Source organism: Streptopelia decaocto, assembly GCF_964273445.1.
Source record: "Streptopelia decaocto genome assembly, chromosome: 7".
Classification (NCBI taxonomy): domain Eukaryota; kingdom Metazoa; phylum Chordata; class Aves; order Columbiformes; family Columbidae; genus Streptopelia; species Streptopelia decaocto.
The window spans coordinates 55,852,244-55,867,137 of record NC_138661.1 but is presented as its reverse complement, the minus strand read 5'-3'; the positions used below and the strand labels follow the sequence as shown (position 1 = coordinate 55,867,137).

Here is a 14,894-nt window from a genome sequence, read left to right as displayed (position 1 = left end):
CGTGGGTTTGGGCGGGTTAGCGTGGTACTTTGCTGTCCTGAGGGTACAGTTAATCCTCTGGCAGACTGCCAGGTGCTTGGGGAGAGAATTTCCTCATATTGTCAACATAAACTTGGGCTTAAAGATTTGAGCTAATATCTAATCATGGTCTTGAGATAGGCTGTTTGGTTAAGATATTGGTGTGACATTTTGTTATTGTTCCTGGAGCATAAGTGACCTCTAAGTAGGAGTTGATCATGTTTTTAAAGGCTCTCAGCCATAATATAAATGTATGTTTTGCGGGAAGACGGTGTATAAAAAGTTGCATTTTTGTCAGGTTTCTGATTTATAGGGAACAATGACATGCAATAATCTAATTTATGTCTGTGTACATTATGTCACTGATCACAAGTAATGGAGTACGAGCAGGTGCTTTGATTTGTATGTGTAGAAATTGTGAGCTAATGGTGAAGTAGCTTTAGCTTGCCAGAGGGAAGCTGTTGATTTTGTGTTGGTAGCATAAAAAGGTAAATCCTGTGCCTGGTACAGATCAGAAGGATGTAGCTAGTGTTCATGAAGTCTGTACTTCTGCAGGCTGAAAGACTATTTTCTCAGTCCTTCACATGATAGGATCTAGGAGAGGAAACTTCCTCCTGGAGATTAAGATTTTATGCAGATGTGTTGATCTTTGATTAAGGGTATCTTCTCAAGACAAAGGTAGTGACAATTTTAATAATTGGCTATTTCCAATAAATCTGATTATATGATTATTTGTATTACCAACATCTTTGACAAAGAGGCAAACAATTTCTACTAGTAAAAAGATATGAAGATAACCAATTTATTACAGTTGTTAGTGAAATCTGTGCATCATAGGCTAAATGCTTTAAAAAACAACAACAGGAAGCTTGTTTTTCAAATAGTGGTGTGTCATGGGAGCAGAAAGTACCAATATTTTCATACTTGTGCACAGCCCTATTTTCAGGCAGAGCCTATTAAGTATCCGCAATCTTTTTTAAATCAGCGAATTCGGCAACACTGAAACTGCATATATATATATATATATATATTTTTTTTTTTTTTTTCCCTAAACAGGTTATTCTCCCATTTTTCAATGTACTCCTACATTAGATGCATGGACTAAGAAGATTAAGTTTGTTACTTCCAGGAAAATTTGGTGGGTAGGGAGGAACACAGGACGACACCATTACCAAAGCAATCTAGTGCTAACAGTAGACAGCATGTGAATGCATTACATTGGTTGTAATACTTTTATGTACTCTGGATAACGTTTGTGAGATCTTGAAAAAAAAAAAAAAACAAACAAGGACATGCATTAGCAATGAGATCAGTTTGCTAGGAAAGATGCTGAGGACCACTCTGTCTCAATTAAGAGCAATTTGGAGTGGCAAATATCTTAAATGCTGGCTGACTCAGCTTGCAGAATGTAGCCAGTAACCAAATGGCAGAATTTCACAAGTGGCTACATCAAAAACATTCTTCCTCACTTGGTGACACAAACAGCATTAATTTCCTATGTAAGGTATTTTTCTTCAGTTGTGAGATCCATTGATCCAAGATTTTTCCCCGCATCTAAGAAAGCATCATTTCCCCACTGTTCCTGTTTCCTCCTCTAAATTAATTCTTCTCCTCTTTGATCTTCATGAGTAATAGATCAATATTTTCCTTCAAATATTTTGCATTAGTTTTCCTCTAGCCATGGGGATGAGTGGGAATGACTTTACCTTTTTTGATAGAATCAATCCTCTCTTGCTTTTGTTGAGAATATGCACTGATGTATAGTAGGTAATGTCTTGATGTAAGACGGGGCTAATTAAAAGAAGAGGAAGGGAGACAGCACCCCTCCTTTTTGTGAAAACGAGGAGGGTCTTTCTCCTTCTATCTTGACTCTTTCTAGTACAATAGTGTTTGTATGTGTCTCTTGGTCACCAGGTACAAAGGAAAAACATGGGTGAAAAAGATGTGCACAGCATTTCAAACTGATAGAAAAATGGAACAGTTTATCATGGAAGGATCCAATACTTCAGTAACTTAGGTATTGAGGGCCTTTTTGTAGTTGTAGTACTAAATGATCCTGAACTCATATGAGCATACACTTGCTGTCTCTCGCAATCTTTCTTGCAATAACCTAAAGAATTACAATTGTACTATATCTATTTCCTCTAGAGTTCCAGTTAATTCAAAATAAAAGAGGCTAAATAATACCTCAATATCAACCCAGAACTGTTCAACCCAGATGGATCTGACCTGTGCAGTAGTCCAGGAAGTTCAGGAATATGCAAACCCTGTGGTGCTTATGGAATGAAATATACTTAATGGCTTTGGTTAACTGCTGGAGTTCTGTGGTGATGTGAGGAAAAAAAGCCCTTTGAATTGTTTTTAATGAGTGAGCTCCACAGATCAGAGGAGAACGCCGTGACACCCTGGACTGAAAAGGCCCGAATTTCCCTATGTTTACTAAACAACTGTTTGTTTTCTTTCTAGATTCCAGTCTATGGAGAAGTGCACATAAGACTAGGATAAATATGGCTTTTAAGGGCGAGGACCACTTAGATTCCCTTCCGTTACCTGTTCAGCGGTAAGTGGTGCACTCTTTCATCCAGACTTGTGTGACTAAATGCTTCTAAGGCTGCAGCTGCGCTTTTCTTTGAGGATCCAAAGAAGCTCAGACACTCATTTTTAAACTCATGTAATGTTCAAATATAATGTTGAGAATTAATATGGAAATCTGGGATGCATTTCTCACAGCATTTGCAAATTCATGTACACAGAGTCTGGTAAGTCATGACAGTGAATATGCAGTCATTTTAGATGGGTGAAAGTATTTGCAGTAGAAACGTGACTGTGTTTACTGGATCAGTTCTTTGGCATGATGGAAGTAAGTCGAACGTACTGCACTCAGAAGACTGCTGAAAACTATAGATATAATTTTTTTAAAAAATCTGTTTGACTTTCTTCAGGTATGATATGATAATGATATGAAGGTCCCTCCAGTCTGTGATGTTCTGGTGGGACTGGAGATGTTGGTAACTTGACTAACCAACAGGTCTTTAAAATCTGGCTGTTGACTGGCTTCTAGTATCTGTATGTGTGTAGTATAGTTTCACTTCTAGCATAATAGAGGTTCTACGAAAAGAAAAAATGAACAGTGAATACAACAACCTTCTATGTTCTCATTGAATCACAGTCTTGACATGGGACACAACTGTTTTTTTTGGTGAGGGAGATCGGGGACTGTTGAATGCAGAAATTAAATCAGAAATAAAAAGTATTGCAATTGCAATTTCAGTTTTTCTCCTAGTCTTTTTTCTTCAGGTCCAATTGTAATTCTTTACAATAATTAACTGGCTGCTGATGCCCAATCTCAAAATGCACTGCTTTTCTTCACTGGGAATTTGATATTTTTCTACCTTTCTCTGCTCAAGTCTTCCAGCAGATGCTTTGATAATGCCATTAAGCCCACTGTCACAGTAAGACCATATGAGTATATTGTCTTCTGGAAGAAATACTATGTTGAGGAGTATGGTTTGGGGATCCCAGGTGCCAAGGTAACTGGTACTGTTCATCAGATTCCAGCCAAAATTAGTTTTAGGAATTAGTGAGTCCTAGAAGCCCTGAATAGCCAAGCATGGAATGAACTAGTATAAACAGCAAAGAGGTGTCCTGTCTCACTTATTAATCTAATTTTCTTCCATGGGATGGAGCCACAGAATATAATTTCACATGCACGCAGTAGTGAAGACAGACTAATGACTTTGCTATGGAAATACTCAAGCTAACCCAGTGGTCAGATAAGCTGCCAGACATCCAGCTTAACTGCTTGGTGATAACTAACATATTCCAGAAGCTGAATTCTGGATCAAAAATCAATGAAGTTGTTAAAGCTAACTGCTTTGCCAAGAACTTAGGTTGCAAAATGGGTCACCGAATCCTCTTATTCTCGCAGAAAACTAGCTGCAAACAGAACCAAAGGTTGTAGGTCCTATGGATGGCTAGGACTGATCCAGGTTCACAGTATCACAGTATGTTTGGGATTGGAAGGGACCTCAAAAGATCATCTGGTCCAATCCCCCTGCTGGAGCAGGAACACCTAGGTGAGGTCGCACAGGAACATGTCCAGGTTGATGGTGGAAATCAGCTGCAGACTCCCTATGCTAGCAACTGGCAATGTGCAGTAGGAATAATGCATGCAGCACTCAAAGGCAACGGCAGCACAGAACTGAGAAGCACTGATTATTTTTTTATTATAAACCCACTCAACATAATAGCTTTTCCAAAGAAATGGAATTTATGTGAGATTAAGTTGTTTCTCTGGGTTAGAGAAAGGGCAGACACAGATCCTATAGGGAATTTAAGAGGATTAAGTCAGGTTTCAAAATAACTAACAAGATTCAAGGATTATTTATTCTTTATTTTTCCTGTAACCAAGCCTCAGGATTCCAGTTCATGCTCCTGCTTTTTGTGAGAGGGACTTGAATTAACTTAAAGGCATGTGCTGTTGTGTCATGTCAGAGGGGAAATGTAATGCAAATCCAATTGAGGTTAGTCCTGTGTAACACCACATCCGTGCCTTGCTTCATGCTTAGGTCAGAATCTTTCAGAAGTGAAAACAGATACATCCACAGGCAGGAATATCTGTCTCCATAGGAAAAATGTATGATACACAGACAAACTGATTCCAAGTGTTTCCACAGCAGACATTAAAGTCAACAGTTATCCTGACTGTATGAGGAATTTAGAATTGGGGCCTTAAACCAAGTCTCTGCACTACACAAACTGTTGTTTATACTCTTCTCTCCCCTTGGATTTTGTGGGAAATCGCTGCTTGTATCAGGAAGTCTCTAGAGTATTGAGTCACTGTGCTAGTGGTTTTCTAACGCACTGTCAGACCCGCTTTCTCTAATTGACGTCTAGACTGCTATGGATACAGTATTTAAGACTATACTGTATCACAAACAAAAAACCCAAACCACAAACAAACAAAACCCCATACAATAAACCCCACAAACAAATTATAGTTACAGAAACTTTATTTTCTGTTTCAGTGAGTTAGGAACTAACAATTAGTGATACTTTCAGCACTTTACATGACCACAAAAAATAATCAGTTACCATCAGTGACAGCCAGTTCACTATAGCATGTGAAATGTGCATATATTCCTTAGAGGTGCATGTATCTCAACATTGCAGTAGACTTACTTTAGTATAGCTTTTGAAAAATGTTGTGACTCTTTCCTCATATCTTTCTATTGGTATTGGTTTTCCATATTTCTAGTGAGTTGTTCCAAATGGCAAAGCCAACGTAAAAGAAGATGCGTTTCTCTTCTGTCTCTCCCCCTCCCTCCTGTGTAATGAAAGTTCATTGGCCTTTTTGTTTTCTTCAAGTGAAAATTGTAACTTAGCCAGGTTTTTTCATGGTAGTCATGGTTTCTTGTGCTTTCCACTTTGGATAGTAAACTAAACTTAACATTTGGAGTGCTGAATCTGAAGTCATTCAGTTAAAAAAAGGGTTCTCATAACAAAAAGTGAAATAGAATGCTGTTTTTTCTTCCTGGATTATGTGTTCTATTCAGTATTTGTGAGAAATATAGTATGATTAGACATACTTTAAAAAAAAAAAAAAGAAAGAAAGAAAAAAGAAAGAAAGAAAAGAAGGTCTTCTGTGGAAATTAGATAAAAAAAAACTGTCACCACCACCACCATCAAAAAAAGCACAAACAAACCCAAACTCAATCAAACAAAACAAAAAAAACCTCAACAAGATAAAAATGCCTTCATCTTGCTGAAAGATGTTGGAATTTGGGCTATATATCTTGGAGGTACTCTTGAAAATAAAGAATGGGGTGAGAACAGAGAGAATATGACTTCCTGATTGTTAGGAATGCAATACTACTGGACTGCTTAATACATTGTCTGAATATCCTTATAACTTCAAAAATGAGAGATGATGCTGGAGGTTATAATTTCAGCTCACATACAAACAAAGGGTAATGCTGATTATTTAAAGGTTTGCTTATAAAAGGTGAACACTTTGAGTATGAGGACCAGGAAGATGAATCTAATAGGTGTCCATATTTATTTTTCCTGGTTTTAATAATATTATTATGTTTTCTGTGGCAAATTTACATCATCATTGGGATATAAATGAGAATTTTGATCACTGCTTTAGGTGAAAGAGATGAGGCAGAGAAAGTAGACAAGTATTTCAAATGTACATGCTTGTGGTTAAGTCCTTTGTAGCATTTCATCTCTCAGAATCACTTGCTTCATTTGACCCCTCAAATCTGGAAAAGTTTGCCATAATGGACTTCTGTGGCAGAGCCAAAAATAGAATCCAGGTTTCCTGTCTCCCAGTTCTTAACCAGTAGACAGTCCTTCCTCCTTTTGTTATTTTCTTCCTTATTTTGTTGAACTAGAGATCTGAGTTCTATGAAGGAACAATATGAATGAGGTCATGCCTTGCATATTTATAGCCTTGTATTGCTCCTTAAAATGTACTGTATATCTGCAGGTGTTCTGGTAACTGCTCTAGAGGATCTGCTCAGGGATTCTGTTATATAAATTAACATGCCTTTTGGAATTAAGAATATCAGTGTTACAGTATACCTCAGCTCTTAAGAAATCTGAATTTCTTCCATTTATTTCAGCTCACTTTTTGTCTTAAGTAGTTTGTTTGTTTGTTTTTCAGTGCTAATTTTGTATTTCTGCATGGTAGCTAATGTAGTAGCTGGAGATCTGTTCACTGCATGTGCACACCCTGAAAGGAACTGTACAAGCTATAGTGACTACTTCTGTTCTGTACACTCTGTAAGATATGATGGAAATTACTGAAGGAAACAGATTCATAAACTCACTTTAGAAAAAGTCTTATTATACGCATGACTTGACAATGGAAGCAAAAAAAATGGTTAATGTAAGAAAAAAAAATGCCTTTTAAGTCCAAGTAGAATTGTAATCATCTTGCCGCAAACACAAGTTTAATGAAATAAATGAAGTAGTTAAAAAAACAAACAACATTTTTCAAAAGCTATACTAAAGTAAGTCTACTGCAATGTTGAGATACATACACCTCTAAGGAATATATGCACATTTCACATGCTATAGTATAGTGTTCAGATGTTCTTAAGAAATAGAACCACAAATAAGGCTGTCAGGAAAATAATGGATCCTACCTATTGCGTTTTTATCCCTAGAGTGTCTAAAACTTCACAAATACTGAATGATTTTGTTGTTAGGTTTGAAGGCAGGGAAATTATGTTGTCCAGTCATTAAAAAGTGAGTTGGACAAAATTGCACAGGTGTGTTCCTTTTTATTCAGGTAGCCAATGATCTCTTTCCCCTTGTATTATGTAGGTGGTGGGAATCTGTAGGTTTTGGTGTCATCTGTTTATCTGGTTTTAAGTTCAAGCTCTGGTTTTGACTGAGTTTTGGGCAGCAAGTCGTTTGATGGATTGTCAGTTCATTGAAACATTTCCTGTTTGGTTATCTACCTGTTTTTTTAGATATGAATCCCTCAGGTGACTTCTGTGAATTAACCTGAATAAAGGTTATTCACTTTTGTCTCTTTATGGTTTATTCTTTTTTTAACCATCTCAGTTCTTGTTATCTTTCTAGTTCATATCTGCATGGCTTCAGCATATTGTTACCACTTCTGTTATTAGTGCCTGTCCTCACAAGACTTGCCTTTAATTTTTTTATAACACCTTGACTTCAAGAATCAGCAACACATTTGAAAGTATGCACCACTCTAAGACTGTGCTCAAGTTCATAATTACCCATAAAATCATATTTAAGTACAAGTACTTTAAATGCTTTGTCTAATCAATAATTGTGTATGTCCTTACACTTTTTAGACATCTTCTACAACTGCCAAATTCTTCCTATTTCATGGTTTCCTATGGTGTCTGCTGCTGATAATCAAGGGCTTGTTCTGTATTTCTGGCTTTTCCCACCTGCATCTGCAAACTGAACTTCCTGTCTGACAAGCCCTCTGTGCAAAGCAGAAAACAACATTTGTATTTCCTGTTTGTATTTTACAGGCTACTTACTGTGCATAGATCTTGCCCTGATTATTTAAATCCTACTTTCCCTACAATCGGTTTTATTTGGATGATGCCAAGAACTTGCACGTTGTGGCTCTTTAAAGTATTCAGATAAAGACTGTAAGAAACTCTTGAAAAAAAAAATGCATGTTATCTGTAATACAAGTGCTAGAGCTGAAGATTTTCAGTGTGCTTATGTGGCTTTGAATCATTGTACTATGACTTTTTAAAAGCCATTCAGGAATGGAATGTTTGCTGGGCAATTGAAAATGTTTTTTGAAAAACCTCTTCTTGCAGTAAGCTGTAGGAATAGAGTACTACAGAAGAAAGGAAGGTGCTCTGCCAATAATGCAATAAAGTTACCTTCTGGTGATAAGGAACAAATTCAGTTATTGCATAGCTCAAGGCACTAATGGTGCCTCATATGATGACCTTGTATTCTTTTCATTTTATTCAGTTACCCTTATAACAATTCAGCAAACAGGGAGCTTGCCTTACTATGAAGCATTTCTGATTTTAGGGATTAATATTCCACCTATAACCAAGCTGACGGCCAGGTTGTTTGCAGGAGTTTTCATGGTGGCAGTTAAAACAGATTTGTGTATCTGTATGGCCCTTCTGGGAAGGGTTTTTAGATACGCTGGTTGACTGGATCCAAAGGATGATGTTAGTAAAGTAGTGACTATTGATTTGCCATCATTTGATGGTATTCGTGAGGAATATGAACTCAACAGATTTTTATTTTTTTCTTTGAATGCCTGGTAAAATATCTCTGTTCCTATATTCGGGATGTTAAAACATAGGTCAACTGTTCAGCTCACAGGCAGTAAAAATAATTGCATTTCACTTGTACTATATGCATTTTTGGGGTGTGCAAGTCTGCCAGAATGCAAGGTTTTTCTTAACGCTTTCTTTCTGATAGTTTTATCACTATATCTTTATATTCTGTTGTATAACATGCTGTAGAAACATATTATATTACTTCCCAGAGCTATGCTGTAAAATATTTTATGTTGAACTTTAGAAATCACAAAAGAATTTTGGCTTTTAACCTGAAGGAAATTTGAGTTTGTCCATTATAATAATTGCAAAGTTATAGTGTCTTTAAAACGCAAACAAATTGACAAATTTAAACAATCTGTTCAGTTGGCCTCACTAGACCTTTTTTATTAAAGTTGGTATTTCATATTTGTAGCTTGCTGCTAGTTGGGAACTTTTCAAAATTATCCTGTACCATCTTTCATCCATCAAGACAGTTAAGAGTTTATCCTGAATCCCACTTGCCAGGGTCGGTAGCATGTTTCATAGTATGTGGCAAACAAGCACTGTGAAGTGGTCAAGCTTGTGCTGGTATAGCCTTTATCATAGAAGATATTTAGCTGATTATTTTCAGAATGCGTATTTTTGAAATGTGGGAGTCTTCTATAGAAAAGACGCTTCTCTTTTTGTGTGCTAGAGAAATAACAGTCTCCACCTGCCTGATGAATATCTTGCGTTTGGGACTTGGTCTTGTTTTCAGAAAGGACCCTCAATACAATGTCTTTGAAATAACAGTGACAGAATTTGCCTGAATGTTAAGACAGACATAGATGATGCTTTCTGACTGTACCTTCACAACTGTTGCATGAAATTTTTATTGTGATGTCAAATTAGCAATCCTGTAAACTTTACACCGTGTAGGTAGCTCTTCTAGCCATTGTTTTATGGCTTTGACTCCATGATTTGTGTTCCTCTGCAAATTTTCCTTGGTAGTAGCAAGACCTTTGCAAATAATTCATATGTTTTTTGTTGTCGGTTATATTTATTCGCATTCAGATTTTCATCATACTTGTTTTTCTGTAGCACATTTCAGAAGAGATGTTGATCAGGTTTATATGTGTTGCACCACTCCAGTTAGATGTCTCTGCTCTGTTTTCGAAAGATATTCTTGGTAGTTATTTCTATGTTTAAGTTTTTGTCTTGCACATGGGAATATTCTTTCCTCTTTGTGAATCTAACAGTGTGAATGATACATTGACATCAATACTTTAATTACTTTTAGTCTACCAAATGTTTTTAGTGCAGTTTGATACTTGTCTGCTTTGTGAAGTCTTCCAACAATGTAGATGGATTCTTCGAAGTTTGGGGTATATTAGCTGTGCTATGTGAATATAATGGAATTTTTAAATTGTAAGGAAATGGTATTTATATTGTCATCTTAGTTCTTTAACTCAAAATTTTATTTCAACATTTCCTGCATATTATTATAATGATTTACACTTTATAGCTGTTTCAGTATTGACAGTCTTCCCTTCTAGTTCACAGATGGTGTCCCATATGTGCCCCCGACCTTTCTTCCCTCCCCTCACCCCCAAAAAAACCCCAACCAAACAAAAAAAAAAGACAAAAATAAACCCCTCAAACTGTTTAGTTTTGGTACAATCTTAAGTAAAATATCAGGACATCTTGCTTATTTACCACAAAGGCTTAGGAAAAACCTCTTAAAACCTGCCATAAAGGTTAAATAACTCCTTTGATTGAGTTGTGCAATGATGTTATGCTGTTATGTAATAATGTTTCAGCCATGGGTAGCTGGTAGGAGCCAAGTTTTTGGCTTCTGTATTGTTGATGTGAGCTTCCTGGCTTCAAATAAGATGAAGCCTGAAGTGTAAGTGTACTCTTTCTGAACCCAGTATATGAGCTGTGGGGAAGGGATGTGCAGAAGGAATCTCTCCTAGCAACTGTATGGCTAAAAAGGAAAAAGGAATACAGAGTAAGAAAGAGGGGAGTATGGCAGGATAAGACCACCACAATAATTTGGTATGTCTTGTGGCACCCAAAATAAGTCAAGCTTGCACTTAAGAGTGGAGGAACTCGGAGGGCTGTGCCTCGAGGAACTCAAGCCTGTATCTTGCAATCATGTCTTGTGTGGTCATAGAGCAATGCTGTGTGCCTGGAGGTGATGCTGTGCTCGAGGGGTTGAGACTGCTCTCAGATGCTGTCCCCTGGGTGTAAGATGCAATAAGCCACAAAAGGTAAAGCTGGCATTGACAGGGAATCCTGAAACTAACTGCGTCCTTGTTCCTATTCTGCTTCATGAGAGCACAGAAGTCCCTCAAACCATGCTTGGGAAATGTACAGAGAACTAAGTTGCTTCACTGGCTGCAGTTTTTGGTGTGCATCTTAGAAAATTTTATTTCAGATTTGTTAGCAAGTTTGTGCATGGAAGAATTTCCAAGTTATAAGGAGTCTTCAGGAAGGCAAAGTTAACTAGTATTAGCTGTAAACAGTACAGCTTACAAGGAAAACAGAGAGTCTGCAGTGTCTAATCTTTGACTTGGTTCATTTCCAGGTCTTTCTGAACTTTGATAAATTACAATAAAGAGTGTACCTTTGCTTTTCCATTTACAATATAGGGTTAATATTTATTTGTTTTAGAAAACTATTGTGAGACCTTGACTTCCTATGCAATTTTACACATATCAAGCAACCTGAATTTAGTATTCTGCTGGCAAGAATAAAGATTCATCTGTTGTCTGTCATTTTAACAGCTAGGCCATAATTTTATTGTTATCATGTTAGTAATGTAGCTGGAATTGTTCCTGTTAGCCCTGGAAGGCAATTAAGGATGAAATCCTGTCTGTTGAGTTCATTATATCAAAAATATTTTTCCTGTATAAAATGCAAGCTTCAGTGAAGCATTTCAGGGATATTCACCTTCACTGTGCAAACCAAGGGGGAAAGGAACTAAGTGGTTCTCCTTAATGGAAATATACCTCTTCATGCAACTCGAAAGCAGAGATCAAAGTAATGAGGGGATCCTAATGGTCAATAAAGAAGATTCACTGAATTATTGTCTTATTGTGAGACAAGACAGTGTTGCCATCTGTCTTCAAAAGAACACTGAAGTTTGTTGAAGCCTTATGTTTGATTTGAGCATTATACATCATTCTTCCAGGTTATACTGCTGATTAATCTTCTTGGCCTTAAGCAAAGCACTTTATCTTTCTATGTCTTTCCTTTCTCCACCTCAGCTGGGGAAACACAATGGAAGTCTTGATTGGTCCATCTCCACAAGTGGCTATTTTAACGATACTTATTATAGCACTTGGTATGTTATAACCTCATCTACCTTATTATGCCTGATAGCTGTACATCATTGCACTGTTGCAGGTTGGTAATGTTGAATACTCCTAGGATCTTCTTTCAGTCAATGTGAAGTGTATGTTTCTTTTCACAAAAAACAGCTTCTTCCTTCCGTGTGTTATATTTTGCCATTAATTTCACAGTGGTGTTACCTGGCAAGTGAGTTCACTAAACCCTCTTTACAACCATGGTTATAACAGATGATGATTAATTACATTTTTTCTCTTTTTAATTTCTGAGGTGTTTTTTCCACAATCTGGTTTTTAAAAATAAATCACCTTATTAAGGATATTTTAATGAACTTACTATTACTTGTATTCTCAGCTATTTATTAGAAATGGGGTATGATATTGTGTTAAGTACAATATTTGTCACTTCAGTTCACCCTTCCTGGGAATTTCTTCCTTACTTAATTGCCTGGTGTCTCTTAACATGGTTCCCTGCTGCCTGGGGATGGTGGGAGGATCTTGTAATCAGTTGTTCAGTAATGAGCAAATTTAAGAAAGCTAGCAGAACAATGCTATGACTTTGTAAATGGTTTTTTGCTTTTTTCTCTTTCTGACAAATAGTATAATGATCTTAAGACATATGCTGGTCTGACCCCATTTCTAGTCTCATTAAATTTGCTAGTGTCTGTTAGTGATCGGATTTCTGAGCTTGTATTAACCCTGAGGCATTTGGAGTGGTGGACTGAAACACATACTGGAGTTTAGTATTAAAGTTGAAATGTGACTATCAGCAGTGCTAGTTGATGCTTTTTGCTCCCTACAGTATTTTAGAGAATGTGATGAACTGTGTGTGTATGTATGTTTTTTTATTTAGGGCAATGCGCCTAAAGGACTAGGGATATCCCACAATTTACTTATTTTTAAAGAAAAATCTTTTTGTCTTGCATGTTTAGGCTATGTTTCATGTTTTGACTGTGCCTAGACCACGTTTCAGGTATTTGAATTTTGTATCTTACCTGTCATGGATATTTTACGGTTGAAGTTATTCCAGGAGTGCAATGGAAACATAGAACACATCCACATCAAGAACATAATATTCTGTCCTACTAAAGTAAATGGAAGTATTTTTTCACTGTCTAAAAGGGCAGCAGGGCTGAGCTCAGAATAAAGATTAGACAGGAACAAAACAGCGGAAAGCTGAGAAAGTAAAATATCAAAGGAAAAGGGAAAGACCAGGAAATGGCATCAAAGTAGATTGAGGTTATTCAAGAGATGGCAAGATAGTTGAAAGCAACCTTCTGGGAAGTGCTACAGAGCAAAAAGTCCTGTTCAGTATTGACTGTACACACATAAATGTTTGATTTTTGAATTTACCTACTTTGTAGATTCAATTAAAAACACATGGTGCAGGATGTAAGTTACTTTGGTACAGCAATGAAAATTTATTTTTTATACTACTTATGCAAGAAGGATAAGCTAATTTCACCTTTCGGTAGTTTAAAAACAAATAAATTGAGAACTAATGGACATTACATTATTACAGATATATGGTTTCTACCTAACCAGGAAACAAACATTCAGAGTGTGATATTCCATTAAATTTTAAATTTTGAAAAATATTCTGCGGAGTGCAGAGCACAAAGTTTACTGCTGACTGGCAGAACTAGACAGTAACTTTTACCCACCCCTGTTGTCTCCCAAGACCCACTTCTCTGGGAGTTCTGCCAGCTTTTGGCCAGAGAGCCTCAGATATCCTAATCACAGAAGATTTCTACCTTCTTTCCCCTTGTAGCATAGCTGAGAAGCTTTGAAAAAGTAGCCAGAATGTTACCTTATTTTATTTTATTTATTTATTTATTTATTTTACTCATGTGACTATCCTTAGATTTTTATTAGATTTGAGTTAGAATTGTATCATCTCTATTGAGGAGCAAGAGTTTATATGTGAAGAGAATGATCTTTAGTATGTGAAATTACTGTTTCAATGACTTTTCATTAATTCACCTTTGATTTCTGAGATTTAAATAAATCACAGAATCGAGGAATAATTTGGTTTGGAAAGAACCTCATGAAGTTCCGTCTTCTACTTGCACTAAGCTATCTCTGTTTCTTCCCCTCGTTGTTGTGTGGGGCTTTTTTGTTTGTTTTTTAAAATTTGTTTATCTATCAATTTAGTTAATTATTTATGTTATTTATATATTTATTTACATTGATACCTTACATATATCTATAGACTGGCTTTCCAGACTTTGGTCGAATTGATTTTTGTTCTATGGGGGAAGCAAAGGGCAGGAAAATAATGGAATTCGGAAGCAGTAATATCAGCTAATGACACATGTTCAGATTGTTACTCTTATTTGTTAGAATCTGCAAGGAAGGGAGCCATAGCTGTCTACAGGCTGACTTATAGACCAGGCTTGAATTCTGTGCCAGTGGCTTCAAAATTCAAGATCAGAGTTTTCTATGTTTTGTTCTATTGATGCAAAATGTTACATTTTTCCTTTATTTTGTGAACTTTTTAAAAAATTGTCCCCTTCAAAACTAATTCACTGCTATCCAATTACTAAGGCTAACATTTTCAGTATAAAATCTGGAATGCTGGTCTGTCTTCAAGGCTTAAATGATGAGATCTTGGCAGTGACCTAGTGAATATTACAGGAATCCAGCCTGCAGCAGTCATGAGTCTTTTATTCACAGGTGTTTAAGTTGGGTTCCCAGTCTTGAGAATATCATTGAAGTCCTCAGGCTTCCAGATGTCAAGTAACAATATTTGGATGCT

At 36.5% G+C, this 14,894-nt stretch overlaps 1 protein-coding gene across 4 annotated transcripts in view; it reads left to right on the top strand.

Moving 5' to 3' along the window:
- The window catches only part of INSC (INSC spindle orientation adaptor protein), a 147,317-nt gene that overhangs the window by 38,802 nt on the left and 93,621 nt on the right, over window positions 1-14,894 (top strand). For all 4 annotated transcript variants that reach the window (XM_082057438.1, XM_082057439.1, XM_082057441.1 and 1 more), the window contains one exon: window positions 2,485-2,578. In XM_082057438.1, coding sequence (XP_081913564.1) covers window positions 2,485-2,578 — 94 coding nt within the window. The remainder of the gene's footprint in view (window positions 1-2,484; window positions 2,579-14,894) is intronic.